Source organism: Callithrix jacchus, chromosome 12 (genome assembly GCF_049354715.1).
Source record: "Callithrix jacchus isolate 240 chromosome 12, calJac240_pri, whole genome shotgun sequence".
Classification (NCBI taxonomy): Eukaryota; Metazoa; Chordata; class Mammalia; order Primates; family Cebidae; genus Callithrix; species Callithrix jacchus.
Genome location: NC_133513.1, coordinates 70,300,017 through 70,327,534, shown reverse-complemented (window position 1 = coordinate 70,327,534; position 27,518 = coordinate 70,300,017). Strand labels below are relative to the sequence as shown.

The following is a 27,518-nucleotide window of genomic DNA, read 5'->3' as shown; positions in this document are numbered from 1 at the left end:
ATTCCAGTCCCAGCACTGGGGCTTTATAGTAATATACACAGGATGCTTTTATCAAACAAACGGAGGCCATTCAGTTATAAAAATGTATCTTATCAATGACTAGGTATTATTTATTGACTCAAATATTTACATTCTTTTGTTACCAGCAATATCACAAATTACCGTGCATCAATTCAATGGCAAGAACTGACCAAGGTCTATACATTCATTTTTTTTGTTTGAGTTGTCAGAACCTATTAGCCAGGGAAATAATGGAGCCATCTGATAGATGAGGAAACTAAGGTTTAGAGAGACTTCAAAACTTAGCAATACAAAGTCAACACCTAACACTAGGTGGCTTTAATAGGGAACACTATGTTAAAGAAACATTCACATGGAATTTTTAATATTTTTTATTCCCATGTCAAAAATAATATGAATAACCACTTTTCATTTTGGAAGTGATGTCAAGGACTCTTAAACTAAAAATGCATAGTATTCGATAGAGTCCAAAGCCTGACTAATGATGATATCACTGTCTCCAAGAGCTTAATACTTTCCAAAAATAGTTTCTTACTAGCCCTATTCATCAAAGGAAAGAGGAGAGCAAGTACATACTGGCCTTACAAACAAGGACACACCCACATGCCCAGGTCTGGAAATAAATGTCTAGGCACTGAAGAAAAGAGGTGGGGTCAAGAAAGTGTGTGTGTGGGGGGGGGCAGACAGAGAGAGAGAGAAGGAGATACCCCATTAACTCCAATTATTAGTAATTCTCTAGGGTGCTGTCAACCTCCAGTGTTAGATGACATGAATTGAGGTCCAGAATTAAATCTGCAAGTTTCCTTATCTAACAGCTCTACCACCTCTGGAGAAGGTGGTCTTCCATATTAACCAGTAGCCTTAACAGGCTAGTTAACAGCACCCAGTTTATCTCCCTATAACAGGTCACATGCAACACCCATTGCAACAATTCTGGAAGACTGTAAATACAAGTTAGTTTAGTAACAGCTGGATGATACAACTGGACTGGGAGCCCCGGAAAGTAAAGGGCTATCAGGGATAACTTCACCCTATGGTCACAAATTGGACAGAGCCAAGGCAGGCGAACTCATGTGAGTATCAGTTCCCCACACAAAGAAGACGATGACTTGGGTTTGAATTAGGTGGTGTCACTCCATATCCCAGTGAATGGTAAGTCAAGACACTCACTAAACCTCCATTTCTACATTAGGGTGACAGGTAGAAAATATTAATTGCCCTGAATTCACTGTGAGAATGAATGACCCAAGTAATGTGAAAGAGACTTGAAAATTCTAAATTATCATGCAAACAAAAACACAGATGATGCTAATCTCATATCCCTAGGTATTTATTTTATTTCATTTTATTTATTTATTTTTTGAGACAGTGTCGCTCTGTCACCTAGGCTGGAGTGCAGTGGCATGATCTATCTTGGCTCACTGCAGCCTCCACCTCCTGGGTTCAAGCGATTCTCCTGCCTCAGCCTCCAGAGTAGCTGGGATTACAGGCGTGTGCCACCACGTCCAGATGATTTTATTTTTTTTTGTATTTTTAGTAGAGATGGGGTTTCACTATGTTGGCCAGGTAGGTCTCAAGCTCCTGGCTTAAGTGATCTACCTGCCTCGGCTTCCCAAAGTGCTGGGATTTCAGGTGTGAGCCACTGTGCCCAGCCTACCCCATAAGATTTTTAATACTTGAAGATAATTTATTTCTTAAACTTCCATAATGTTGCATTCCTCTATGTAGATATTTAGGATAGCATATCCTTTTCACACCACAGGAAGAAGTCAGAGCTGCCTGCTGGATTAACAAACACAATAGTGGTGTTTCGGCTTTGTAAAATCCTTGTCTACACATAAATTCTTCCCATGTCTAACATTATTTACTCAGATATGCCAGGCTTTGCTTATTAGAGTGGCCCTATTGCCTAGTGGCGAGCAGGAGAACGGGTTTAAGCACCCATCAGATTTACAGTCTGTTCTCGGCTCTATCACCTAACAGCTATGGACCAGCTGAACACTCCTCACAGCCCTAGTCTCCTCGTCTGTAAAGTGGTAGTCATAATACCTATTCCATTAGGTAGCCAAAAGCATGAAATGATGCATTATAAAATATTATGACAGGTACTGTACTAATTACTATAATTATTGTAACCTGCAATGGATATTGAGTGAAATGGCAAACTATCTACCCAAATAGATAATAGGTTTAGACACCCAGCACAACTACGTGGAAACACTTTTAAGAACTGGATTCCGTAAAAGGAAACCTGACACAAGTAGCAAAATAAAATAAAAATTAAAGGTCTACTATAATAGAAAAAGCAGGTCTTTTATCCCTTATAGTATTTTTCTTGAAGTCAACTATTATCACTCTTAAGAGTTATTTTATATGAGAACAGCATATAAACTATAAAGAAACTTCGTTCTTTGAATTTCCAAATTGGATTGATTTCAAGGCAATTTTGTTATGAACTTAAACAAAAGAAGGTGAGTCAAGGTCAGAGTGGAAGCTGAGTGTGTCAACACCCAGCTTGAGATGTCAAAATTAACTGTACTACCTTAAGGAAGTCACAATATCAACCTCTTTGCCTTAAAAATAAATCTGTAATCTTGCTGACCAATCTTTGAGAGGTGTTGAATGGATCACCTGAGTAATGCTGGCAAAGCACTTTGAAGAGAGAAAGCAGCATATTAAATGTCACCAGCCAAAGGTGCTTATCTTCCAGGGGGACTATCTCTAGCAAATCTTTAATCTGAGGCTGGCTCTACCTTCTGCCACCATGCACGTTTCTGAGCACCTCCTTAGAAATTAGCTTACGTGAAAGAAATAGCAAGGCTAATCTGCCGGTGGGTGTAGGGGAAGTGGTGGGAGTGTGGGTGGAATAGAGTTGAGAGGCAGAGGAAGAAAATCTGACTGTTAGCACAGGCAGCCTTTTGGGTTAGGTATTCTCTCTTCCTATTACTGAGATAACTGAAAATGCCTAGGTCTTCAAAACACAAGCAGGTAGTTTCTCCTGAAGAACCCTCCAACGTTCACAACTACTTGCTAATGTACGTAACACATTACTTAACTAAATGTACATGAAATCATCCTTAGCCTCAAAAAGACCAGGTGCAATCCAAAGGAATTGGAATCCTTGGCTGTGAGACAAATGAGAAGAGTTACAGGGTGGAAGGTATGACAGCAGCCTTCATGTACATGATGGCTATCACAAGGCCTCCAATATACGGAATTTTCTCCACAGTCAGCATTCAAACAGCCAGTGCAACTGCTGACATCATAGTCGAGTTAAGCCTTCTAAACCAGTTACTGTTGAAGGCCTGCCGCTGGTCCCCTCAGGAACAAACCATGTAGGCATATCTAATCTGAAAAGGAAGTCTTCAAAAAGAAAGAAATCTACTCAAGAGAAAGAGTAGGGCCAAGCAGCTGTCCGATTCCTCTCTTTTCATAGATGCACTACCTCTAAGTCAACAGAACTGTAAGGAAATGGGAGGTGTTCATTTTACAGTGATTAATTGGCAAGGGGCTCCTTTCTAACATTTTTGTTTAGAAATATCCAAGTTTATCCAGGCGTGGTGGCTCATGCCTATAATCTCAGCACTTTGGGAGGCAGAGGTGGGTGGATCACATGAGGCCAGGAGTTTGAGGCTAGCCTGGCTAACATGGTGAAACTCTGTCTCTACTAAAAATACCAAAAAATTAGCCGGGTGTGGTGGTACATGTCTGTAATCCCAGCTATTGGGGAGGCTAAGGCATGAAAATTGCTTGAACCCTGGAGGCAGAGGTTGCAGTGAGCTGGAATCATGCCACTGCATTCCAGCCAGGATGACAGAGTGAGACTACGTCTAAAAAAAAAAAAAAAAAAAAAAAAAAGAAAAAAAGAATAAAAGACATACCCAAGTTTATAGCATTTTCTTAAATCAGTTTCTCATTTTCTTTTTCCTTTGTTAAAATTGGATTTACTTATTTCTAAGAGAAAGCATAAAATAAAAATAATAGAATTTCAAGGTTGAATGGCAATTGAAGATGCTGGACTTTTTATGTTACCATTGATACGTTGTTGTCCCTACCAGGTTTCATTACCACCAATAGCAAGCACATTTGTTATGACAGAAAACCAAATTAAACTGGTTTAAGATACTCCCTTTCCAGGGATAGGGGGAGACTGAAATTAAATTACTGGTTTATATGGCAAGAAAAACTGAATGGTGCTAACTTCAAGGTAGGTTGAATCCAGCTCAAATGATAGTAGGAATCACTTGTCTTTATACTCTATCCCCAGCAGCGTTGGGCTTATATCATCTTCAAAGCTTAGGAACCCCAGTGGAGTTTTTCTTTCCCAAAAGGTTAGACAAAGTCTCAAATTTGAGTCTCACTAGATGAGCTCAGATTTTACTTTTCATCCTAAAGTAATCACTGTAATCCAGGAAAAGGAATGATCTGAACGACCTGATTTGAGTCTCACTGTTAGAGAACACGAGGGACTTATGCCCCTTCTGAACATTAGCTGAGAAATGGGTGGGGTAAGGGACTGACCATCAGATCCAGGCACTGCCATGAAGATGGGTATACGTGGAAAGCCAAATAGATGTACGTAGGCAAAACCCACCCACATCAATAAGTGACCTCTTTGAATGACTCTATAAAAAGTCATATTGAATTAAATGTTTCTGCCTACAATACATACATATGTTTTGGTCTTACAACTACTTCTAAGGTCATTTAAAGGAAGTGAAACTAATTGGTTAGCCTGCTAAAATATTTGTAAACTGATGTCATGCCTTCTACCTTTCAGCTGTCTGAAGGTCAAATATTTCCATTCCTGTAATGATGCCTTCTATGCCATAATTTCCTTCATACCTTTTATAATTGCTACTATGTTATAGTATCTCAGTTATTTTTAAAGCACACTGAATAAATAAAAGACTTTATTAGGGTTAGAAATAAACATAAAGAAGAACACTGTGTCTAAATATGTCTAAATACAATCTTTCATGCTAAAAAATAGATCACGATGGTGGTTCTGTGGCCCGACCAAGAATATTAGCAAGTACAAGATCCTGGAGGACAGAATATAAAATCCCTGGACTCCTCAGGGCCTTTTTCTTGCCCTGAGCAATGCAGATGTAGAATGTTCAGGATAAAATGAGGCAATCTAGAACCAGATGGCCAGTGACTCTGTCACATATAAGTTGTATCACCGGGGATGAGTTACTCTTTTTTTTTTTTTTTTTGAGACAGGGTCTCACTCTGTTGCCCAGACTGGAGTACAGTGGCACAATCTTGGCTCACTGCAACCTCTGTCTCCCAGGTTCAAGTGATTCTTCTGCCTCAGCCTTCCTAGTAGCTGGGATTACAGGTGTATATCACCACTGACCGGCTAATTTTTGTACTTTTAGTAGAGACAGGGTTTCACCCTGTTCTCCAGGCTAGTCTCGAACTCCTGACCTCAAATAATTCACCTGCCTCAGCCTCCTAAAGTGCTGGGATTACAGGTGTGAGCCGCCCTGGCCTAAATTAAGAACACTGACTATGAATCAGTGGCTTTCAACCTTATGTGCATTTAGAATGACAGGTCCAGGCTCTACCCAGGCCAAAGAAATGATGAACTGAGCAATTGTCTTTTTGAAAGTTTTCCAGGCAGGTGTGGCGGCTCACACCTATACACTTTGGGAGGCTGAGGTGGATAGATCACAAGGTCAGGAGTTCAAGACCAGCTTGGCCAACATGATGAAATCTGTCTCTATTAAAAATACAAAAATTAGTTGGGCAGGGTGGCAGGTGCCTGTAATCCCAGCTACTCTGGAGGCTGAGGCAGGAAAATTGCTTGAAACCAGAAAGTGGAGGTTGCAGTGAGCTGAGATCATACCACTGCACTCCAGCCTGGGCAGAAGAGCGAAACTCCGTCTCAAAAAACAAAACAAAAAAACTCCAGGTTGCCAGGCATGGTGGCTCACACCTGTAATCCCAGCACTTTGGGAGGCTGAAGTGGACGGAGCACTTGAGACCAGGAGTTCAAGACGAGCCTGGGCAACATGGCAAAATTCTGTTTCTACTAAAATATACAAAAATTAGATAGTCATGGTAACGCATGCCTGTAATTCCAACTACTATGTAGGCTGAGGCACAAGAATCACTTGAACCCAGGAGGTGGAGGTTGCAGTGAGCTAAGATCATGCTTCTGCACTCCAGCCTGATATACAGCAAGTCTCTCTCTCTCTCTCTCACACACACACACACACATACACACACACACACTCTCATACACACACACATACACACACGCACATACAGTTCTCCAAGTGATTCTCATAAGTGGTCCAGATTGAGTCATTGCTTTAAATAAAAAGATATTTTGACAAATCAAAGACATGATTTCCTTTACATACACATATTCCAAAACATCTTCAGATGATTTTTGGCTAACAGACTTCTTTCACGCTTTCTGATGAAATGATTACTGTGGAAAGGCTACATTTTGAAATGTATTAATAAAGAGTCAGAGGAATGAAAGACACAAACTAATAATTTTCTGTCACTTCATTCTAATAGATTTAAATGCACTTCTGAAGTAAAGGGAAGGTAAAAGAATAGGAAGTTCATAATAACCTGTACTTGAAGAGTCTATTCTTTACTATCCAGGAAGGAATTAAGTAGGTTACAGACTAATCAGTGCTCAGGCCCAACAGAGGGTGGGGATAGCTCCACCTCTCCCACTCCCCTCCCCCAGCTCTGGCCTCCGCAGGCACCTTCAGCCAGCATGGGTCCCTAGAAGGTAGGCTGACCAGGCCTGCACTCATCACCCTGGGTCTCAACTGCACTTTAACTGTGGTTAATATGCAAACTGCTTAATCAGCAGATAATAAAGAAGCAATTGTACTTTGTATGAGTGAGGTCTACTCATTGAAGAGACTTCATTTTTATTTGTTTTTTACTTGTCAAGGCAACTTTAACTGGGCAATGACAGAGTACTTTAAAATCTGACAGTACATTATATATCGTTGCTTTGGGAATTCTAAATATTTAAAACTTCTTTCATGCTTTCCAACAAAATATTTATTTATTTAATGATTGATTGAGATGGAGTCTCACTCTTGTCACCCAGGCTGGAGTGCAGTGGTATAATCTTGGCTCACTGCAACCTCTGCCTCCCAGGTTCAAGCGATTCTCCTGCCTCAGCCTCCCAAGTAGCTGGCATTATAGGCACCTGCCACTACATCCGGCTAATTTTTTGTATTTTTAGTAGAGACAGGGTTTCACCATGTTGGTCGGGCTGCTCTCGAACTCCTGACCTCAGGTGATCCACCTGCCTCTGCCTCCCAAAGTGCTGGGATTACACGTGTGAGCCACCCTCCAACAAAATTATTACTGTGGAAGAGCTAGATTTTTGAAATTATAAATACAAAATTAGAGAAATGAAAAACAGAAAGTAATGATTTTGTCATTTAATTCTGAAGAGTTTAAATGCACTTCCGAAGTAAATGCTTCCCATTAGTCTTGCACAGTATACCTAGACACTTCTGTCTGCCGGCTTCTCCTTTAAGGAATTAGCCTTTTCCTTCTCCTTCTCTATACCTATAATTTTATTTATCTGTAATAATAGACAGAGGTGCATTAACTTTTTTAGTCTCAATACTAGAGACTTAAAAAGTTAATGCACCTCTTTCAAAATTTTTCCTCCTTTTTCCAAGTTATTATTTTGAAATTGTTCACACAAGTAAAAAAGTTGAAAAACTGTATAAAGAATACCCCATGTACCTTCCACCTGGATTTGACAATTAACATTGCTATATTTGCTTTAAGTTTACCCACATGCATTTTGGCTGAACTATTTGGAAATAAACAGCTGAATTAATGATTGTTTAATTCCTGAAAACTTCAGCATGCATACCCAGTATTCTCTGAGTAGGTTCAATAAGTTAGCAGTGTTAAGCTAAGAAAATAATCAATGCTAAAATTACCATTGCTGGGAAAATTATCAACAACTTCTTATATACAGAGATATCTCCAAAACATTTTCAAATGCCCCCAACAGTCCCTAAAATGTCCATGCCTTTTATTTCCCCCTCGTGCCAGGTTAAAATCTCTTGCCAGGTTATCCTGGATTTGTGTGGCCCTGAGCAGTGTTAAATGCTCATTAAACATGCCGGCTCCACAAGGAATCCCTTTGCGGTTATTCTGTGCTCATGAAAGACAGCAACTTCCTGTTTTTACATTATCAACTTAAAGTTCACTTTGAAGGATTTTTTTAGGGTGCCCTCTGCTCTCCTTTCCTCTGATGGGTCTACAGAAGTGTTCATGACATCCACAGAGGCATTTTTTGAGTTGGAAACAACAGCTGACTATAAGAACATTAATTTCCTCTCAAAAATTATCTTTGTCTTCTATTTCTGTTCACAAATTCTCAGTTCTGAGTAAATGTTGCTCCTCCAGTCGACCTCAGTAAGTAGGTCTTGGTAACAGTTAATAGGCAATGATGTGAGAACCCTCAGAAGCCATTCTGTAGCACCACAAACACTTGCATTTTACTTTAACGCTGATGTGCAGAAGTTGGGTGGTAGAGTAACCATGGTGGTAATGGTGGTGGTAGTGGTGGTGGAGGTGATAGTGATGATGGTAAGGCCATGGTGATGGTAGTGGTAGTGGTTCCAACTTCAGGCCCTTGACCCGTAACAAGTTAACATGCAGAAATATAAGCTACAATTAGGTTTGATCAGGAATTCCTTGGCATATGCTTTCTACATGAGCAAAGTGTCACTGATAGCCAGGGAGTCTCCTTTCACCTTTGATTTTATAAGTTTTGTGGGGTTTCCTTCGAGTGTGGAGAATAAAGGCATTTTTACACTTATAAGTGTTATCAATATATCCACTGTCATCTCATTTAAACTGGGAACATGAAAAAGAGCAGGATTAGAAACTAAGTAATGACCATAGTCAACCAAGCAGAAAATTTCAACCAATCCTGGCAACACCTTATACCCAAAAACTTAGCTTCATTATTTGAGACAAGTGCTTTCTCTAGTGCTGTTAACACCCACTTGAAACCCATGACATGCTACTGTGCTGAAATGGTTTGACTGTGTCCCCACCCAAATCTCATCTTGAATTGTAGCTCCCACAATTTCCATGTGTTGTGGGAGGGACCTAGTGGGAGGTAACTGAATCATGGGGGCAGGCCTTTCCTGTGCTGTTTTCATGATACTGAATAAGTCTCACATGATCTAATGGTTTATAAAGGGGAGTTTCCCTGAACAAGTTCTTTTCTTGCCTACCACCATGTAAGAAGTCCCTTGCTCTTCCACCATGATTGTGAGGCCTCTCCAGCCATGAGGAACTGTGTGTCAATTAAACCTCTTTCCTTTATAAGTTACCCAGTCTTGGGTATGTTTTTACTAGCAGCATGAGAACACACTGATACATGCACCTACAATCACTTTTTTGTTTTGTTGGTTTTTTTTCGTTTTTTTTGAGACAGAGTCTCCCTCTGTCACCAGGTTGGAGTGCAGTGGCATGATTTCGGCTCACTGTAACTTCTACCTCCAGGGTTCAAGCGATTCTTCTGCCTCAGCATCCCGATTACCTGGGACTACAGATATGCAATATCAGGCCCAGCTATTTTTGGTATTTTTAGTAGAGACAGAGTTTCACCATGTTGACCAGGATGGTCTCGATCTCCTGACCTCGTGATCCGCCCAACTCAGCTTCCCAAAGTGGTGGACGACAGGTGTAAGCCACTGCTCCTGGACAATCAGTTTTATTTATTTATTTTTTTTTTGAGACAGAGTCTTGCTCTGTCACCCAGACTGTAGTGCAACGGCGTGATCTTGGCTCATTGCAACCTCCACCTCTCAGGTTCAAGCAATTCTCCTGCTTCAGCCTCCTGTGTTGCTGGGATTATAGGCAACCACTACCACGCCTGGCTAATTTTTGTATTTTTAGTAGACATAGGGTTTCACTATATTGGCAGGCTTGTCACAAACTCCTGACCTCAAGTGATCCACTCACCTGGGCCTCCCAAAGTGCTGGGATTACAGGCGTGAGCCACCATGCCCAGTCTAGAATCATTTTTAAAAGTGTTTTTTTGTCTGACCAAACACTGAATAACCCCTGTATTCACCTCTGTAAGGCCTGCTTGTTAAGCATGTTCCAGAGAGTAAAAAATAATAAAATATTTATTGTAGGTCCAAGTACAACACACATGTGTATGTCTAGACATCAGCATCTGCAGACATGTGGGAGTCCCAAAAGTCTACCTATTGCTTAACTTCTAACTTGGCTATAAGTGACTAACACTTATTCATTCATCTGCTCCAATTCACCTTCATTATGCAGTGAGTCAAAAAGCCCAGCATGATTCACCAATTATTTACATTGTTTAAATATTATAAGCCACCTTTGAAAGTTTTATTGTCCAGACAGTTTCATCTATAATTAAATCACTACTGTGCACACTTAAATCTAGGTATTATCTATGTATTAATTATTCCAGGACCATCCTGAGCCCACATGCAGGAAGACTGTGTTGCTGGAACTTCTTAAAGTAATTCACTATCTAACCAACCACAATTATTGGAAGAAAAAAGTTACACAAACACCAAATATATGTAGCAGAGATTCTGGTGGAAAGCAAAATACTATCACATCTTTAGACATTCATCAAAGGCAACTTTGAAGCTAAGGGAACAAAAAATGACCAGTCTCATCTTTAATTACTTATTAAAAACAATTCTAACAAATTCCAACATACACACACACACACACACACACACACACACAGTTCATTTAGCAAAACACAACATTCAGGCTGGGTGCAATGGTCACACCTGTAATCCCAGCACTTTGGGAGGCCAAGGCGGGTGGATCACTTATGGTCAGGAGTTTGAGACCAGCCTGGCCAACGTGGTGAAACCCTGTCTCTACTAAAAATACAAAAATTAGCTGAGCATGGTGGTGCACCTGTAGTTCCAGCTATTCAGGAGGCTGAGCACAAGAATCACTTGAACCTGGGAGGTGGAGGCCTGCAGTGAGCTGAGATTGCGCCGCCACACTCCAGACTGGGTGACAGAGACTCCGTCTCAAAACAACAACAACAAAAAACAAAAACAAACAAACAAAATTCATGAGGTTAATACCAGCAACTTCAGCTACCAATAATTATTAACTCTCCTTTAAGAAAACTAAAGTAGATTTGACCCAGAGAAAAGAAAGGCAACCCCACATTCCCTAGGACTTTCTGAGTTCCTCTCTGTGGAATTTTAGAGACTCACTGTAGAAGATAGGAATATTTCTGCTTACAATACAACTTATTTTGTTTCTTCAACTGGACAGTACTAGAAGCTTTACAAATGCAAAATCGAACATGCAGAAATGTATTTTTTGTCATAAGATAAAGAGCTTGATTAAATCATACAGATGAAAGTTGAATGATCAAGGATATGTTAAGAAGAATGCATACCTGCTCTTTGGATGGCACAAGGAGTTCTTCAATCATCATGCTGTCCCGTGCATAGGAGCTTCTGTTCAAGGTGTAAGACCTATCCGAACTGAAGGAGCGGAGGCTGTTGTATTTACAGTTAACCATTCAACAGTGGTAGATGATGATGAGATGAATAAAAGAAAATTAATGCATGCAACTTTAAGAACAGGCAAGATGGCTAAAAATATCAACGAAAGTGGTTCTCAAAAGGACACAGTGAAAAGTAAAATCCCTTATATTTGAGAAAACATCTTCCATGTAGACAACCTTATGATCAGATTTTGTTTAAAATTAGGCCAATTTTGAGAAGGTGAAATGCATGAAAACTTTGGATGTTTCACTATGAAGTTGAACCAACATGACAATTGAGAAGAACCAGATAACTCTAGATAGTTGATAGATTTTTCTAGGACAAGATCTTGTTAGAATGTTCCCTCTTTCTGGCCTATGTCTGCTTGACATGTGCTACTGATTGGAATTTTGTCTACTTTAAATGGATCTGTTTCTAAGTCTCTGGGACTTCATGAGGGCTCTGCTTTGTCGTTGCTACTCACAGAAAACATCAGAAGGAAGTAGTGTTGTGAATACACTTTGCATGATCCTCTTTGCCATCTTCCTGGCCTTGAGGAAACATTCAAATTCCCTGCATAGTTATTTGGTCTTCTCTGCAAATATTCTTTCTTTGCTCTACTCTTTTCTTCCTTGCTCCTTCAACTGTTCTTTCCAGTCTCTTTCAAATCCTCCGTTGGCCCTTGAACTTCTCAGATGCAGGTACCCTGATATCCTGATATGCCACTCATCACAGTGACCTCTAAACTAAAATTCAATAGAGGAAGGGCCCTTGGGAGAACAGTTCTGCCATGTCACTCTCATGACCTTGCACGTATTCACAAAAGTCATTCAGGCAAAACCGGAATTGAAGCTAATCTGGGTCTTCACAGAACACCTTGTGATCTTCCAGGAACTCAGAGGATGGAGGTTGGTGAGGAGCTTCCATGAGATCATCTGCAAGTCACCTCCCCATCTCACCTGGGAGGCTGTCATGAGATAGCTACTATCACTTTCTCTTTCTAATGATGTGGGAGGCTTCCTATTCTGCCCTCCTTGGAATAGAGCTGCAGAATATAAACCATTTAGCTGAAGTCTATAATTGGCTCTTCAGCAATGAAGTATCCACAGCTAGCATTGTAGACATTCAGCCCCTTTTGTTTTGGTGTCCTTTTAGGTGTAGGGGACAAGGATAATGAGAAGGCAGCACCTTTCACTTCTTCCTTTCACTGCCTATATGGTAAAAAAACCTTCTGGATCTAAAAGTGGCTTTTTGCATCTTTACCAGCTGAACTCCCGCAACTTTGGCTTTGGCCTTGCCTTTTGTGTGCTTGAGGGGGAAATAAAGAAGATACAACTAAGAGGTAAATAAGAAATGATTCTTTGCATAAGACAATTTCTTTTCCCCACTGCCTGCTATACTAAAGATAACTAGAAAGTGAGTATCCTTTTATCAAGGTACAGAGCGCCTCCTGATATTAGAGGCATCATTCTAAGAGTCTACACAGATAGGTAAGCACATTCTTCTAGGATTGGAGCCTTCACTTTCACCAGAATCTCAGACGGACCTCTCTTATCCCCACATAACCATCATTCTACAGAGTCATTATTTAGTGTATTCAGCAAAACTTAGAAGAAGACTATTATAAGCATTATTCCTGCACAGAGGAACTTATCTAGTAAGCCACATGACTCTGACCACTTGCACGGTCAGGCCCTCCATGCCCAATCATGGGACCCATTACTCTTTTCTTCCCGGTTTCAGCTGCAAGCCTTCCTGTCACTCCTGTTTCCAGTCTCTTACCTTCCCTCAAATACAGTAGAAGCTTCCTATAAGCAGGAATTCTCTCACTCAACACTGTCCAACAGAACTTTCTACTATGAAGGGGATGTGCTAAATCTGAGCTGTCCAATTAACAGTGGCTACTGGGCACTTGAAGAGTGGCTGGTGTGAATGAACAACTGAATTTAACTAGTTTTAATTTAAGTAACTATAAGTGGCTAGTGGCTACACTATTAGTGCAGCTTCTAAGTATTCATAACAATGTTACATTTTGCTCCAGTGGTGTGATTTGAAAGTCACTGGCCACTCTTTGCATTGGACATTCATTTCTTCAAATTATGGTCCTCATAGCATGATATGTTAACATTGGTGGTGTATGAAACAGTGTTCTGTGTGGACAAACACTTAAAAGTTTTAAAAAATAGCTGCCTATTCATTTTAATTTCAATTTTTAAATGCCTCTAAAATCTGTTGATACTTTTTAAACATCTAACATCTCCTCCTTTTTTTTTTTGAGATAGAGTCTCGCTCTGTCACCAGGCTGGAGTGCAGTGGCACAATCTCAGCTCACTGCAACCTCTGCCTCCCGGGTTCAAGCAATTATCGTGTCTCAGCCTCCCAAGTAGCTGGGACTACAGACGTGCACCACCAAGCCCAGCTAATTTTTACATTTTAGTAGAGACAGGGCCTGTAATCCCAGCACTTTTGGGGCCAAGGCGGGAAGATCATGAGGTCAAGAAATAGAGACCATCCTGGCCAACACAGTGAAACATCTCCTCCTTCTTTTAACTTATCTATGAGTGCCAACTGCAGAACAGAGCCCAGAATTGGGAGCTATCAACCGAAAGGCCTAAGGATGTCTTCGTTTTGCATAATGTCTAAAATTCCTACTGCTAATCATTCCAGACCAATTTAAATTAGACATTAGACATATGGAGTCAATTAAATCCATCAAGCTTCACTCTGAATCCTTAAGACTTCTAAGTACTTTCAGCCTAAAATTAAAGATTATTTGCATGGGGATTTAGAGAGCATTAAATTGCTTTTAACTAAGGCCATCTATTTTATTTGTAGCCATCAGTACACTCTAAGTGTTAAATATGGGAAGTGTTAGGAAAACATGCCTCAGAATTCTAAATTTATACTAATCTACCTAGCACAACTTAGCGACCAGCAAACAAACGGCCCTTCACATCAGGACTTTTTCTTCAAACCCAATGAAATTTCTTAAATTACTTCATGCATTATAAAAAAAACTTGTTAAGCGAAAGAAATTCCTTAAGTCTTTGGTCAATTTTGCGTAAGTAATATTTATTATATATTTAGTTTCTAGTTTTCTTAAAATCATGAAATTTTTCCTGATTTTTCTAAAGCTGAGCAGAAAAAAAAAAGCACATTGCAGCACATCACAGCACAGCACATCACATTACAATGCTAAAGAAAAGAAAATGAGAACATGAGCCAGGGAAGGGAAGAGAAACACTATAAAAGGGCCATGTCTTCTTACCTGATCTTGGGACTATTTTAAAGTATTTTTAGGAAAAAAAAAAAAAAAAAAAAAAACACAGAAGAAATAGAAAGCAAAAAATCAGACAGGGAAAAAAGAAATAAGATGTTATGGTTGAATGAGTTACACATTTAATGTATTCCTTTTAAAATGTTACACTCAGAATATATTTTACTTGACAATACTCTAACTTTGTGCTTAAAAATATTGGCTTTATAGATTTTTTTTAAATTTGCCTCTGAGCATAACATGAGTCATCAAAGTAAAAAATAATGAGTTACAGATAATAGCAACAAATAATGGTGCAATCAAAATTAGAAGTGTGAAAGCCTTGGAATTATCTTAAGAAAAAAATTACAGGGTGATATTCAGGGCGATATTCTGGTTTCCTGTGTCACTGGAGGTCAGCTGCTACAGTTTTCTACGTAAAAATGATGGATCACAAAATGTGTCATGTATTATCAGAAGAAGAGAAGGCAAGCTAGTGATTGGATTTCAAAAGCTATAAATCTCTATAACATAAACAAGATCTAAAGGATCTCAAGAACCTTAAAAGTCCTACATATTTTCCATTTTAACTTGTTGCTATCTTTGATCACCTAAAATATTGCATGCTTTTTAAAAGTTACTTTTCCTCTTCCTGTTAATGACACCTGCTACGGTAGGATTTTAAGACCTTTTATAAATGTATTTATAAGGCAAAAGTTTTACTAAGCTATATGAGTTTCTAATTTCTACTTAAAAAAAAGACTAGAAGAAAAATCAATTCAATATCCATACTGGCCATACCAACTACACTGAGAATAAACTCCAGGGTTTACTTTGCAGGAAGTGCCATTATTAGACAATGAAACTTTTTACAACAGATCCTTAAACTATAGGAAAATGTCCTCAGGGCTCTGGCTTAGAAGGTTTAATCATTAGCTTTAAAATAACTTGACTGTCAGCAAACACCCTGTTAATCCACACTAGGGCAAAGAAGTCTCCAAATTCTGCACAAGGTTCTGTTTCTTTCAACCAGTGTCAGTAAAGTTTAAGGCAAGGTTTTCCCATACAAAACTTTTCCACTTCAGTTTTAAGAACTGAATTTGTCACCATTCCTCTCTGTGACTTTAGATAAATCACTGTCATACTTCTAACATGTCCCTTGTAAACAAAATAATGGAACAGTTTTAGAAGACATACTCAAACACTTGGTGGACAACTTTAACAAACATTATATAATTTTTTCAAAAACGCTCTCTTTTAATCATAAATGATTATTTCAGTAACAAAGAGAGAATAGTGAACAATCTATACACATATTTCTTACTTATTGGCAAATAATGTTTTTTTTCAGTATGGAACAAAACTTAATTTTGAAATATGTGACCCAGATTGGTTCTCCCAGTTTTGCCAATGAGCTCTTTTGCTACTGTGCAGGAAGCATGACTGCAAAGTGGGGAAAAAAGAACACACAATTAACATGTCCAATCACATGAAATTAACAACTGCAAACAACAAAAGAAAATAGCAGAGCATGTGTATTTACATCGAGAACATTTCACTAAATTCACATCTTCATCCAAAGAACACATTTTGGGATAATGCAAAAAATGAACATGATTTTGATTTATGACAAATCATGGTTAACTATGAAAGAGAGGAACAATGAAGTACCTGGCAGAACGTGCTCCGAGACTAAAGCCCATGTAACCCTCAGCAGGCAGGGAATCATCACCCAGTTCCTTAAGGTCCTGTGGCCCAAGATACTTGTCTGTGTCCCCCGTCATTGCATCTTCACCTGTAGATGTAGAGAGCAAGCCTACATCAAAAGCTTTTCTTTTGACTGTGTCAGCTGTGGAGAAAACCACTCCTTTGGTTATTAGCAAATCCCCAATTATTCACTTTCCCCTATCCCCTGGATAATTTAGAAGGAAAAGGCATAGGTAAAGGTTAGTACAGTTTCATGAGTGAATTTAAGTAGCGGAAACACTTCCTGGTAAAGTATGAATCTTAAAACATTACCCCTATCCCTTTGCTTCACCTTAAGCCTCGACTGACTAGAAAGGTGGATGTCTTATGTCAGAGTTTTCCTCACCTGACCTCACCCACGATGAGGGCAGCTTGTTTGAATGGACATGGATGGCAAAATAAGAACCACCTCTTCATTACTGTTCTTGAAATTATATATAGGAAGGAAACAGACATTTTTTAAAAAACGGTTTTCTCACACACAGGATTTCAGTTCGGGGCTTATGTAAGAAAGTAGCAAGTTATGTGAACTACAACTTGCTTGGTCGGAGAGCCTTAGAACACATCAATTTTGAACTGATTCTAAACCTATCAAATTAACAACAGCCCAACTGCCCCAGTGCTTCAAATCTACACGGAAAGCAACGACACCTTCTCCAGAGATAATATGGGTGCTTTAGTACTTTCAAGGGACTATATAAATTGCTCTTTCATTATCAAGACAAAGAGTATGTAAAATACTTTTACTAGCTACGTGTGCAAAACATGACCTCACACGGAAAAACCACATTCCACGAGTGACAAGGCAGGTTTTTCGATTGTATTTTGCCCTCTGGGACATTTCCCATCCTTCTCAAAAGGTAGCACAGGCTGTAGAAAAGTTCCTTCCCCACTGGGCAAATTCTGTTTCTTATGACTCTTATCTTCTTTCTGGACACAAGCTTTACTGGCCAAAGAGTTTTTAAAAGGGTCCATGTTGTGTTTTCTCAAAGGTAAGTGATTCACTCCCCCCAGCTATATTTTCCAATTCCTACATTAGGTACTGTTTACAATTTCCATTCATTTAAACTCAGGAAACCACAAGAGCTCAGCTTTTAAACTACCAATCTAGTCTAAAAATACACTGTCAACTACTGTTTTTGCAAATGTAAAAACTAAACAGATCAACTTTCTACTGCTGCTACCCCTTACTAAGAGATTATTTTAAGTAACTGTTTACGGCTGGGCTATTTGCACATTCACTGCATCTCAAACAAAAACAGCACACGGTAAGCACAACTCAAAGATCTTACTCTGCGGCAAAGCCATTTCCACTAGGCTTGGATGATCAAATGTTTTCCTGATGTTTCCAGGAATTCCTTAAGCAGTGATTCAGAATCAACCTCCAGACCAGCTCAAGCAAACTAATCCCTGGTTTGTATCCACTCTCTTCACCACCGCCGAATTCCTCTCAGCATCTTGATATCCTCGTAGGCAACTGAGGAATTACACATCTTTTCCCACTCAGAGTTCGAAGATTTTCAAAATTTCGGGTCCCCCCAAAAATCTTTAAAAAAAAAAACCCACTTAATTGAGATCAAGATCCTTTTGATCACTCCGCAGACATCCTTTTAAAGCTCCTCCTGATTGGATTAAAAACTCCTCTGGCAAGCCTCTAGCAGGACAGAATGGTGACATAAATGCAAGCCCCTGAGTTATTTGTATGTAAATATGAGGACTGCTCCGGTGTAGACTTTCGGTAATTTGATACCAAGGTTCGGTGCCTGGCCGGGTAACCGAGACAGCCTTCCGGTAGTGAGAGAGCGAAGTGCTACATTTAATTAGGAGGCGACTCTTGAATGAAGAAACAGCCAACCCAGGTAGAAGAAAAACATTAGAAGAAAACGAAGCAGTGGCCCAGGCGGGGAGTGGCACCGAGTGCTCCAGGCAAACTTTCAACTTTGTTCTCAGCTGGGAACACTGGAAGCCTCAGTTATTTATGGTCCCTGTCAGGTGGAAGGAGGGGAAAAAGAGAGAGGGAGGGCCTGCCCTTGAGTTGAGGTTGTGAAACAGGGCTGAGGAAAGCAGCAGTGCTTCCCATAACTCTCCAAGAAGCGCTTTGCAATACACTCATTGCCACTGCTTTTTCTCAAGAGTTTGAGGAAGGGAGGAGAAGTGAGACAAGTTGGAAAAAGCAACTGGTTGTTCTGTTTTATTTTTGGACCAAGTTCTTTCAACTACTTGATTCACCGGTGCTCTCTCTCGAGATGCCAGGTCCCTGGAAGAAGTGCAAAGCAAAGGGAGAACTGGGGTTGGCTGGAGAGGTCTCTGTTGCCCCAGGTAGGAGGCAGGGCTGAGGAGGTCTGTCATTTGGCTGTTACACTGTTTCTTTCTCTCTCCACTAGTGGCCTTCCTTCTCAGCTGCTCCACCCTGTTTGTGTTGGCAGTGAAGGAAAAAACTAGCAGGACTTCCCCATCTTCCATCTGGGTACACTGGAGAGGCCATTTCAATTACTTTTTTTTCCCAGAATAGCTGGAGAATTGAGCTAGAAAGTAAAGGGTTTAGAAACTGCCTTGCTGAAGTAAGCACTCCTTTATAAGAGCACATTTGTTCCCTTGGAATGTTATCTAAATATACAGGATTCTGAATCTGTAGAACTGATAAAGTGGGGAATAAATTTGTTTTCCCTGGATAGATGCATAAATAAATAAATAAATGCATGATTCATAAAAATATTAGGGTGCTATGACACCTGGTGTTTTACTCTGATCAGCCTGGGTGATCAACATCGTAAATACACAGAAATATAAAGGAAGCCATTTATAATGTCTGGAACATAGTTAAAACTATTCCCAAGCGGAGAATAATTTCCAGCTTTTAAAAGAACAGAAGGGGAAGTATTGCTTAAAGAGAAATGTCTGAATGTTCATCGGCTCTTCATGTCTGCATTTAGAATCCAAACTACAGTACCTAGCAAAGCCTTGTTCAAAGACTGTCATTCATTCCAGTTTCTCAGCAAGGCCTATGATGCAATGTTCCTTCCATTGACTTCTTGGCTATTTTTCCTTCTGGGCTATTCTTCCACACCCACCTTCCCTCCTGTTATACATAATTTTTTCAGTCCCTAGAAGTCCTTAAACTCTTTAAACATTGAGCCATTACTAGCGTGTATTCTCTTGATGGAACCTTTCTCCGTGTTTTTTAACCAGATGAATTTCTCTAATCTTTGACTCTTTCTAGAAGTCCTTTCACCTTCTACTCAGAATGTATTGCCAGAGACATCTGCTTAGTCTCTCCCGTTGGCTGCTGAGATCCCCTAAATTAGGAGCCATATTCTTCCTAGGCCAGGTACCATGGAAGTTCCATAAATAATCTTGGAATCCACAACTGGTAATAAACATATTTTTATTTTTATCTTTTAAATCTACATGCCATGGCAACTTAGCACTCTTTTCAAATATTAAGCTAAATGACTGGTATATAGTAAAATTTCAGTGAAAGAAAGTAAGTGTCCATTATTCTTTAGCCATACTTCTTAGACTTCAGAAATGATCACTGTGAAACCAAAAGATGTCTGGAGTAGGGGTGGGTGTTGTTAATACATTTGGCCAAAGATTAATGAAAATAAAATAACCTTATATTATTAAGTACTTGTTCACTTACCATTTTAAAATGGTGAGAACATTTCTTAAAAGATGTGGAATTTAGAAATAAAAGCAATGTTTTTTTTTTTTTTTGCTCTTGTTGCCCAGGCTGGAGTGCAATGGTATGATCTTGGCTTACCACAACCTCCACCTCCCAGGTTCAAGTGATTCTCCTGCCTCAGCCTCCTCAGTATCTGGGATTATAGGCATACACCACCACAACTGGCTAATTTTTTTGTATTTTTAGTAGAGACAAGGTTTCTCCATGTTGGTCAGGCTGGTCTCAAACTTCCAATCTCAGGTGATCCGCTTGCCTCGGCTTCCAAAGGTGCTGGGATTATAGGTGTGAGTCACCACGCCTGGCAGCAATGGTATTATTTTAATGCTGTTTCACGCAGTAGGTGCTCTAGGTTCAAATCCAAGCTGTACTATGCATTGACTGGGTGACCTTTGAAATACCATTGAACTACTCTGAGCCACAGTTCCAACCTCTATAAAACTGGGGGTAATGAGTCTGCCTCTACACTAAGGCCTCCTGGGGAGATTTAAATGAAATAATGCACAAGTAAGGGCTTAATCAGCACTATGACTATTATTCTGTAGCACAGCTTTTTCTAGTGCCCAAATATCTGAATGCATTTACTCAAAGAGTTAGCATTTAAATTGCTACTATTTATACTGGTGAAGGCACAATTCAACCACAGCAGCAAAGTGTCCCTGATCTCCATTACTTACAATAAGACAGGCACTGTGTTAGGTAATCACAAAATCTGTTAATTGAATGAATGAATGACCAATAACAACAAAGTTCATTCCCACTCCTTTCAATAAACAAAACATTCTGTCATTATTAGATAGTACAATATGCTACTGTAACAAAGATTAGAAAGGAATGAGATGAATTGTATTATTTGTTAACTTTATATAATCCAAGCATATTTCCGCTAGTGGCAGCTTCTAACAGGTGTGTATAAGCCAACCAAGGTAATTTTATTAACAGATGACATGCATTTTATGTCAGATATATTCTGCTTAAAAATATGCTACCAAGAGTCACATATTTTCACTTACTAAAAAGGAGTTGTGTATGTTTATGTTTCCTAGAAGTATTTGGTACAGTAGAGTAATAGTTGTGTTGTAGAAGAATTTGACTATTTTTTGGCAAAGAGGATTTTGGTAGCTCGTCTTCAAAATGCCCTCCTCACTCCTACCTCCAATGAACTATGTCTCCTTCTATTCACTCCCTTATGTAGTACCCTTACTTGAATCTGGGTTGGCTGGAACTCTGAACAGTAAAATTTGGCAAAGCGATTCTGCATGAATAAGTTTGTGTTCAAAGAAACCTTGCAGACTCCTCCAGTCTCTTGAAACAGTGGTTTGGGGGAAGCCAGTCCCAGTATAAGAAATCTGACTATGATGATAGTACCATGTTATAAATAAGCTGGTAGCCATATGGAGAGGCTGCTTAGAGCCAGAGAGCCAGAGAGAGCCAGAGAGAGAGAGCGAGCGAGAGAGAGAGAGCGAGAGAGACAGAGAGAGAGAGAGAGAGAGAGAGAGAGAGAGAGATATGCCCAGACAATCCTCAGCTCTTCCTGCCATCCTAGCTGAGGTGTCAGTCTTTAAATGAAAACACCATCTTGGACATCTGGTCACATTCCTCCGCCTCATCTACTATCTGACTGCAATCTCATAAAAGATCCCAAGAGTCAGTTGAGCCCCAGTTAACTCACGGAACATGGGAGATAATAATACCTTAAATCACTGAGTTTGTTGGGGGGCTGTTACTTTGTAATAGGTAACAAATACAAAAATGAGAAATGACAAGGTCCAAAGGTAAGCCACAGAGATCACATTCTGGTTGCCTAATGTATCACTGATAAATTAGAGTTAGCTCTGTAGGGCTTTAAATGATGTGTATACACAAAGCCCAGGAGTACAGTGGCAAATGCCACTAGAGAAGGCCTCACTCACTTAGTACTGATTTATGCATTTTGAAACTTTTATCTTGAACACTGACATTCTTATTGTTAATCTACTTCTGTCAATAACTTATCAGAGCCCAGAAATTATTTTAAAAAGAACACAAAACACCCCAAATTTACATGATCCCACCATTAACCAATGAATAAAAGCTGGTCAAAGGCATTTTACGTCAACTACTCAGCTGTCTCCTCTTCCCAGTCCTCCCTATATCATGACTAGGCTGAAAGAAGAGATTCCCTACACCATAATCAACCATTCAAAGATCCATAAACTTTGTCAGCCAGGAAAACAATACAAAATAGAAACAGGAACAAAGGAGAGAGAGAGAGTACATTAAATGATTATCAGGACTGTGGTGGTCCAAATATGTGTGTACCTTCATTGCTTTTTAGATTCCAGGTCAGTGGTCCAGTACATGGTGTAATATACCAACCCAGCATCCATGCAATCTTTCATTATGCCCACTAATGACCCTTTTTCATGTCGAATAAAGTAAACAGTTATTGGCCTAATATTTAAAAGCGTTTTCTTATCCTAGAAGTTCTTTTCTTCCTCCACCCAATGTACTTCTCCTCTAATCTCTTTCCAGCTTAAGACCATCACCAAGGAAAACTTTTGCCACTTTTCCGGGGACTGAAAGCTATTTTCCCATCTGGCTGGAGGCTTGAGTCATAAAGATCCTTAAGATAAGGATACCAAATCGTATTGTTAGAAACTTTGCTCAGAAGTGTTTGATTCTGCTGTAAAATACAGAATCTCCAGTATATAGTTTAAATTAATAGTTAATAGTACAGACCAAATGAGTTAATAGTACAAGCCTCCAAATTACAGAGGATTAAAAAGATTAGAAAGAATAAAAAGAAACAGTGTCTCTATACTTTACTGATTTATTAGAAGTTGGTTTCTTAATAGAACTCAGCAAATAGTCTAATGCCCAAGAGGTTAATGATCAGATGACTTAAATTTGCTGTTGCTTATGCTTTAGAAAGTGATTTTCTTTGATCAATAGAAAAGAGAGGAAATGAAAACTATTGGGAAAACAAATCCTTTATTTCTGGTCAGCATTACAGAACAGTAGAATCCGATCAATTATCATAATTAAAACTAACATTTATTGAGCATTTACTATGTTTTAGGCGCTGTGTTTGGTGTTTTATATGTATTATTTTATTTAATTCTCACATCTTAAAAAACAGAATTATTATTTCCATTTCACAATAAAGAAAACACAGTTGAGAGTAGTGGAATAAATAATCCAAGTTTACTTAGAATATAGAAAAAATGTGATTCAAAATCACTTGATGTCACTCTAGAGCCCTTCTTTCAACTAACACAGTGGGCTGGCCATACAAAAGTTAAGATACTACTGAATGAATATTACAAGAAATTCATAACCAAAATGTAAGCTCCATGTGGGCAGGGAGGGTTTGTTTGTTTTGCTCCATATCATTGCCCAGAACAGAACCTGGCACATAGTAGGTGCTCAATAAATGTGGAATGAATGAAAGAGCAGTGATTGCCTTTCAAGATGGGAGCTATATTTACTGGGGCAAAGAGGAGGGAGACTTACTTTTCACTGTAAATTCTTGCACCTTGGGAATTTTGTACCTTGTGCATCTATTACCTATTCAAAACACGAATAAAATTAACAAAATAAAACAAAACAAAATATAGGGACTGCAGATAAGTCTTATAAACTCTATGTTCCATCCACCAGAAACAATATTGTGACTTACATAAGTCTGCCATGTAGACACGAAGATGTGTACATGTACTAGTGGATAACCAGCAATCAAGCAGAGGGAACACTCGATACTTTGATATTCTACCTTACATGCCTCTTTAAGAGATGGAACAGTAAAAGTGAAGTCACAAGGCAGAAAGAAGGAGATGCACACTATTAATGTGGTACTTCTAGTAGTTTCAGGGGTATATGTGCAGGTTTATTACACGGGTAAAGGCAAGTCACGGGGGTTTGGTGTACAGATTATTTCATTATCCAGGCAATGAACACAGCACCCAACAGGTAGTTTTTTGATCCTCACCTTTCTCCCACCCCCTCCCCCAAATAGGCCCCAGTGTCTGTTGTTGTTGTTCCCTTTTTTTTTTGGAGACATAGTCTCACTATCGCCCAGGCTGGCGAGCAACAGCACAATCTCAGCTCACTACAACCTCTGCCTCCTGGATTAAAGCAATTTTCCTGCCTCAGCCTCCTGAGTAGCTGGGATTACAGGCACCCGCTGCCATGCCTGGCTAATTTTTGTATTTTTAGTAGAGATGGGGTTTCACCATGTTGGCCAGGCTGGTGTTGAACTCCTGACCTCAAATGATCCACCTGCTTCCGCCTCCCAAAGTGCGCCCAACAAAGATTATATCTCATTCAACATTTAGACCATAAATTCTCAGCCTACAGAATCCAAATAACTGTATTCGCTCACATTACTATTCCGTTGATCTCCTGACATTTTCATGCTCAAAAGAACAAGGAAGCAGGAGTAAGAAAAGGAATTATGGTAGGATTAGGATCCTGATCCACACTCAAACTTGAATTCTAAAAGTCTAATTCTAGCTCAGAGTTACAGAATAGTTGGTGGGAAAGTCACTTAGATGGCAGATCTGCATGTATTTCTCCTCTCATTTTTCAGTTTGGAGCAAGAGCTTGGGTTAAGTAAGGTTTCCTGTGAATATTCTGAGAGGTGATAAAAAGCAGGAGGTGGTGTTTGGAGGATGGGATTGTGCCATCTACTTCAGGAGGTTCCTGAGTGTACCCCAGGTACTTCTGTGTCAGGCTGGAGAACCTGCAAGCCTTGCAGTGGAGATGCTGCAAGCCCAGCTCATCAATGTACCTTCTGGCAGGACTGGAGGCTCAGAGAAAAGTTGACAGCCCTATGTTCAAGGGATAGAATAGATTGAGCAGTTACTTCCTGCCCCCTTCACTCTCCACCTCTCCTCTCCATAGGGAGAAGGAAAGGATTATTTAGGGGATGGGAGAGAGGGTCTTCACTTTAACCCTTTGCCATCATATGCTGGCCATAGTCGTCATTCTTTTAAAACATAGGTTAAGTGCTAGAATATACTTTTGATGTGGCTTGGCTCTGTGTCCCCACCAAATCTCATGTTGAATTATAATCCCCAGTGTTGGAGATGGGGGTTGGTGGGAGGTGACTGGATCACATGGGTGGATTCTCATAAATGGGTTAGCACCGTCCCCTTGGTGCTATTCTTGTGATGGTGAGTGAGTGAGTTATGAGACTTGGTTGTTTTAAAGTGAGGGGCAGCTCCCCTTCCTCTCTCTTCCTTCTGCACTGGCATGTAAAGTACTGGCTCCCCCGTTGCCTTGAGCCATGATTGTAAGTTTCAGAGGCCTCCTCAGAAGCAGAAGCTGCTATGCTTCTGGTGCAGCCTGCAGAACCATGAGCCACTTCAACCTTTTTCCTTATACATTACTCATTTGCAGGTATTCCTTTATAGCAGTGTGAGAATAGACTAATACTACTTTCTTGCTTTCCTTCTGAAAATGGGTGTTAATTATGGAGTAAGTTGAGGAAACAATTAAATGAGCGTTGGGTAACCTAACAAGGCGGAAGAAGTGTGTTCTCACTTTAAGCGGTGCATGTGCCTCCTGCGTGAGGGCCATCGACAGCATTCCGCCTTCCTGTCCCTAGTTCTAGGAGCTCATGGCATTGTAGGCAGCCAAAAAAGAGTCAGGTTTGAAATGACAAAGTTTGCACACCTCTGAAAGAACAACGAACTGCCATTATTCATTCCACAGAACAAATGACTTTCTGCTTAAGCTACTTTTTTGAGTACAAAGTCAATTTGATTCTTTTTCTACCTCTTCACAGGAAAAACCTGAATTCTCTTTCCTTTCTGGGATGGGTTTGTTTATTAACCCAACCAAGATCAGAGAGGACATTTTTCATGGCTCCACCTGGAAAAGTTCCAACCCTGAGTCATGCATACTTACTTTAGAAACTGTATCTAGCTGGGATTAAGGAGCAGTAAAGTGCTATACAGGTTTTAAAATGAAGCACATTTAGCCACAAAGCACAGAATAAAGAGAATTCAGGTTTTTTTATGAAGAGGTAGAAAAAGACAATGTTGGGACAGACACTATAATTTCTTCGTATTCTTTCTTATTAGTACTCCCTAACTCTGATGCAGAAATTCCTTTAGTCCTCTAAAGACTAAACACCACACTGACTTGGTCAAAGGAGCACTGAAGTCTAAAGACACAATGCAGGTAGAAAGAAGCACAGGATTACTTACACTGTTCTTATTATCTAAACTCTCAGCCACTTGTGAAGAAGACTAGACAATGAACTAATTAACTAACCACAAACTAGCCCTGAGAAATCAGGCACACAAATGTTGGTTCTCACTTGCGGAGAAATTAGGAAGCTAAATTCAAGGTGGCAGTGTCATAACAGCTCATTCTTCCTATTCATTCTTCCCTAGCTGTTTGTCTAGCCTCAACCCCAAATCCAGACCTTATTATTCTTATCTCTTCATTGCCTAGGCACACAAAGACCATGAGTACAATACAGGAACATATTCATCACCGTTCCCAGCTATAAAAAGTACAGGCTCAGGTATAAACAGGGATTTTGGCCTTTCCTTTCTCTTACACCCAAACTGCCTATCATTGTGCCAGGCAATAAACACCCATTTATTGGTTTGCTTTGCATTTCCAACCTATACCTCAAAGATGTGTACACACAAGGCAAAGACACATGCATCCTGTCCTCAGCTCTCATCCTCATTGGGATTCTGGACTTCCCCTTCCCATTTGGACATCTTTCCTGGGCTCTTCTCACTCCTACTGCTCCCAGCTCCCTGTGTACCTCCCTGTCTATCCCTTGCTCATCGTTCTCACTGTTGTGTTCTCTGAGTTAATGAGGGGGCTACCACGTGGTCACATGAGGACAACCTCCCACAGGAAGCAGGTCAGAATTTTCAGGTGGATGGGAGGGACAGACACAATTTAGAGGGGGGAAAAATATTCAAAATTAAAATTTGTTTGGAGCAAATAAAAGAAAAAAAACTACAAAAGCCTGTTGTTTGCAGTTAAACACGCACACAATTTCTTGTCATCTCTTAAATATTCCATAGGCTGCCCTAGCTCCCCGGCTACTTTTTGTATTTTTAGTGGAGACAGGGTTTCACCCTGTTGGCCAGGCTGGTCTCAAACTCCTGACGCAGGTGATCTACCCACCTCAGCCTCCTGAAGTGCTGGGATTACAGGCATGAGCCACCGCGCCAGGCCTCCTATACCACTTGGGCTCATCTGATTGGAACTTTCTAGGAAAGTTCTTCCCAGGCTTCCTCTAGCTTCCACTCCTCAGGGTTTCCCCTTC

The 27,518-nt window shown here is 40.0% G+C and overlaps 1 protein-coding gene across 50 annotated transcripts in view; it reads right to left on the bottom strand.

The window, feature by feature from the left end:
* ANK3 (ankyrin 3) overlaps positions 1-27,518 on the bottom strand; it is a 541,984-nt gene that overhangs the window by 90,017 nt on the left and 424,449 nt on the right. For 21 of the 50 annotated variants that reach the window (XM_078345880.1, XM_078345884.1, XM_078345883.1 and 18 more), the window contains exons 25-27: positions 23,732-23,785; positions 16,480-16,603; positions 11,462-11,564 (exon numbers count right to left, since the gene is read on the bottom strand). In XM_078345880.1, coding sequence (XP_078202006.1) covers positions 11,462-11,564; positions 16,480-16,603; positions 23,732-23,785 — 281 coding nt within the window. Of the gene's footprint in view, positions 1-11,461; positions 11,565-16,479; positions 16,604-17,846; positions 18,503-23,731; positions 23,786-27,518 lie in introns of those variants that run through there. The other 29 variants (XM_078345893.1, XM_078345894.1, XM_078345915.1 and 26 more) reach the window with 3 other exon arrangements.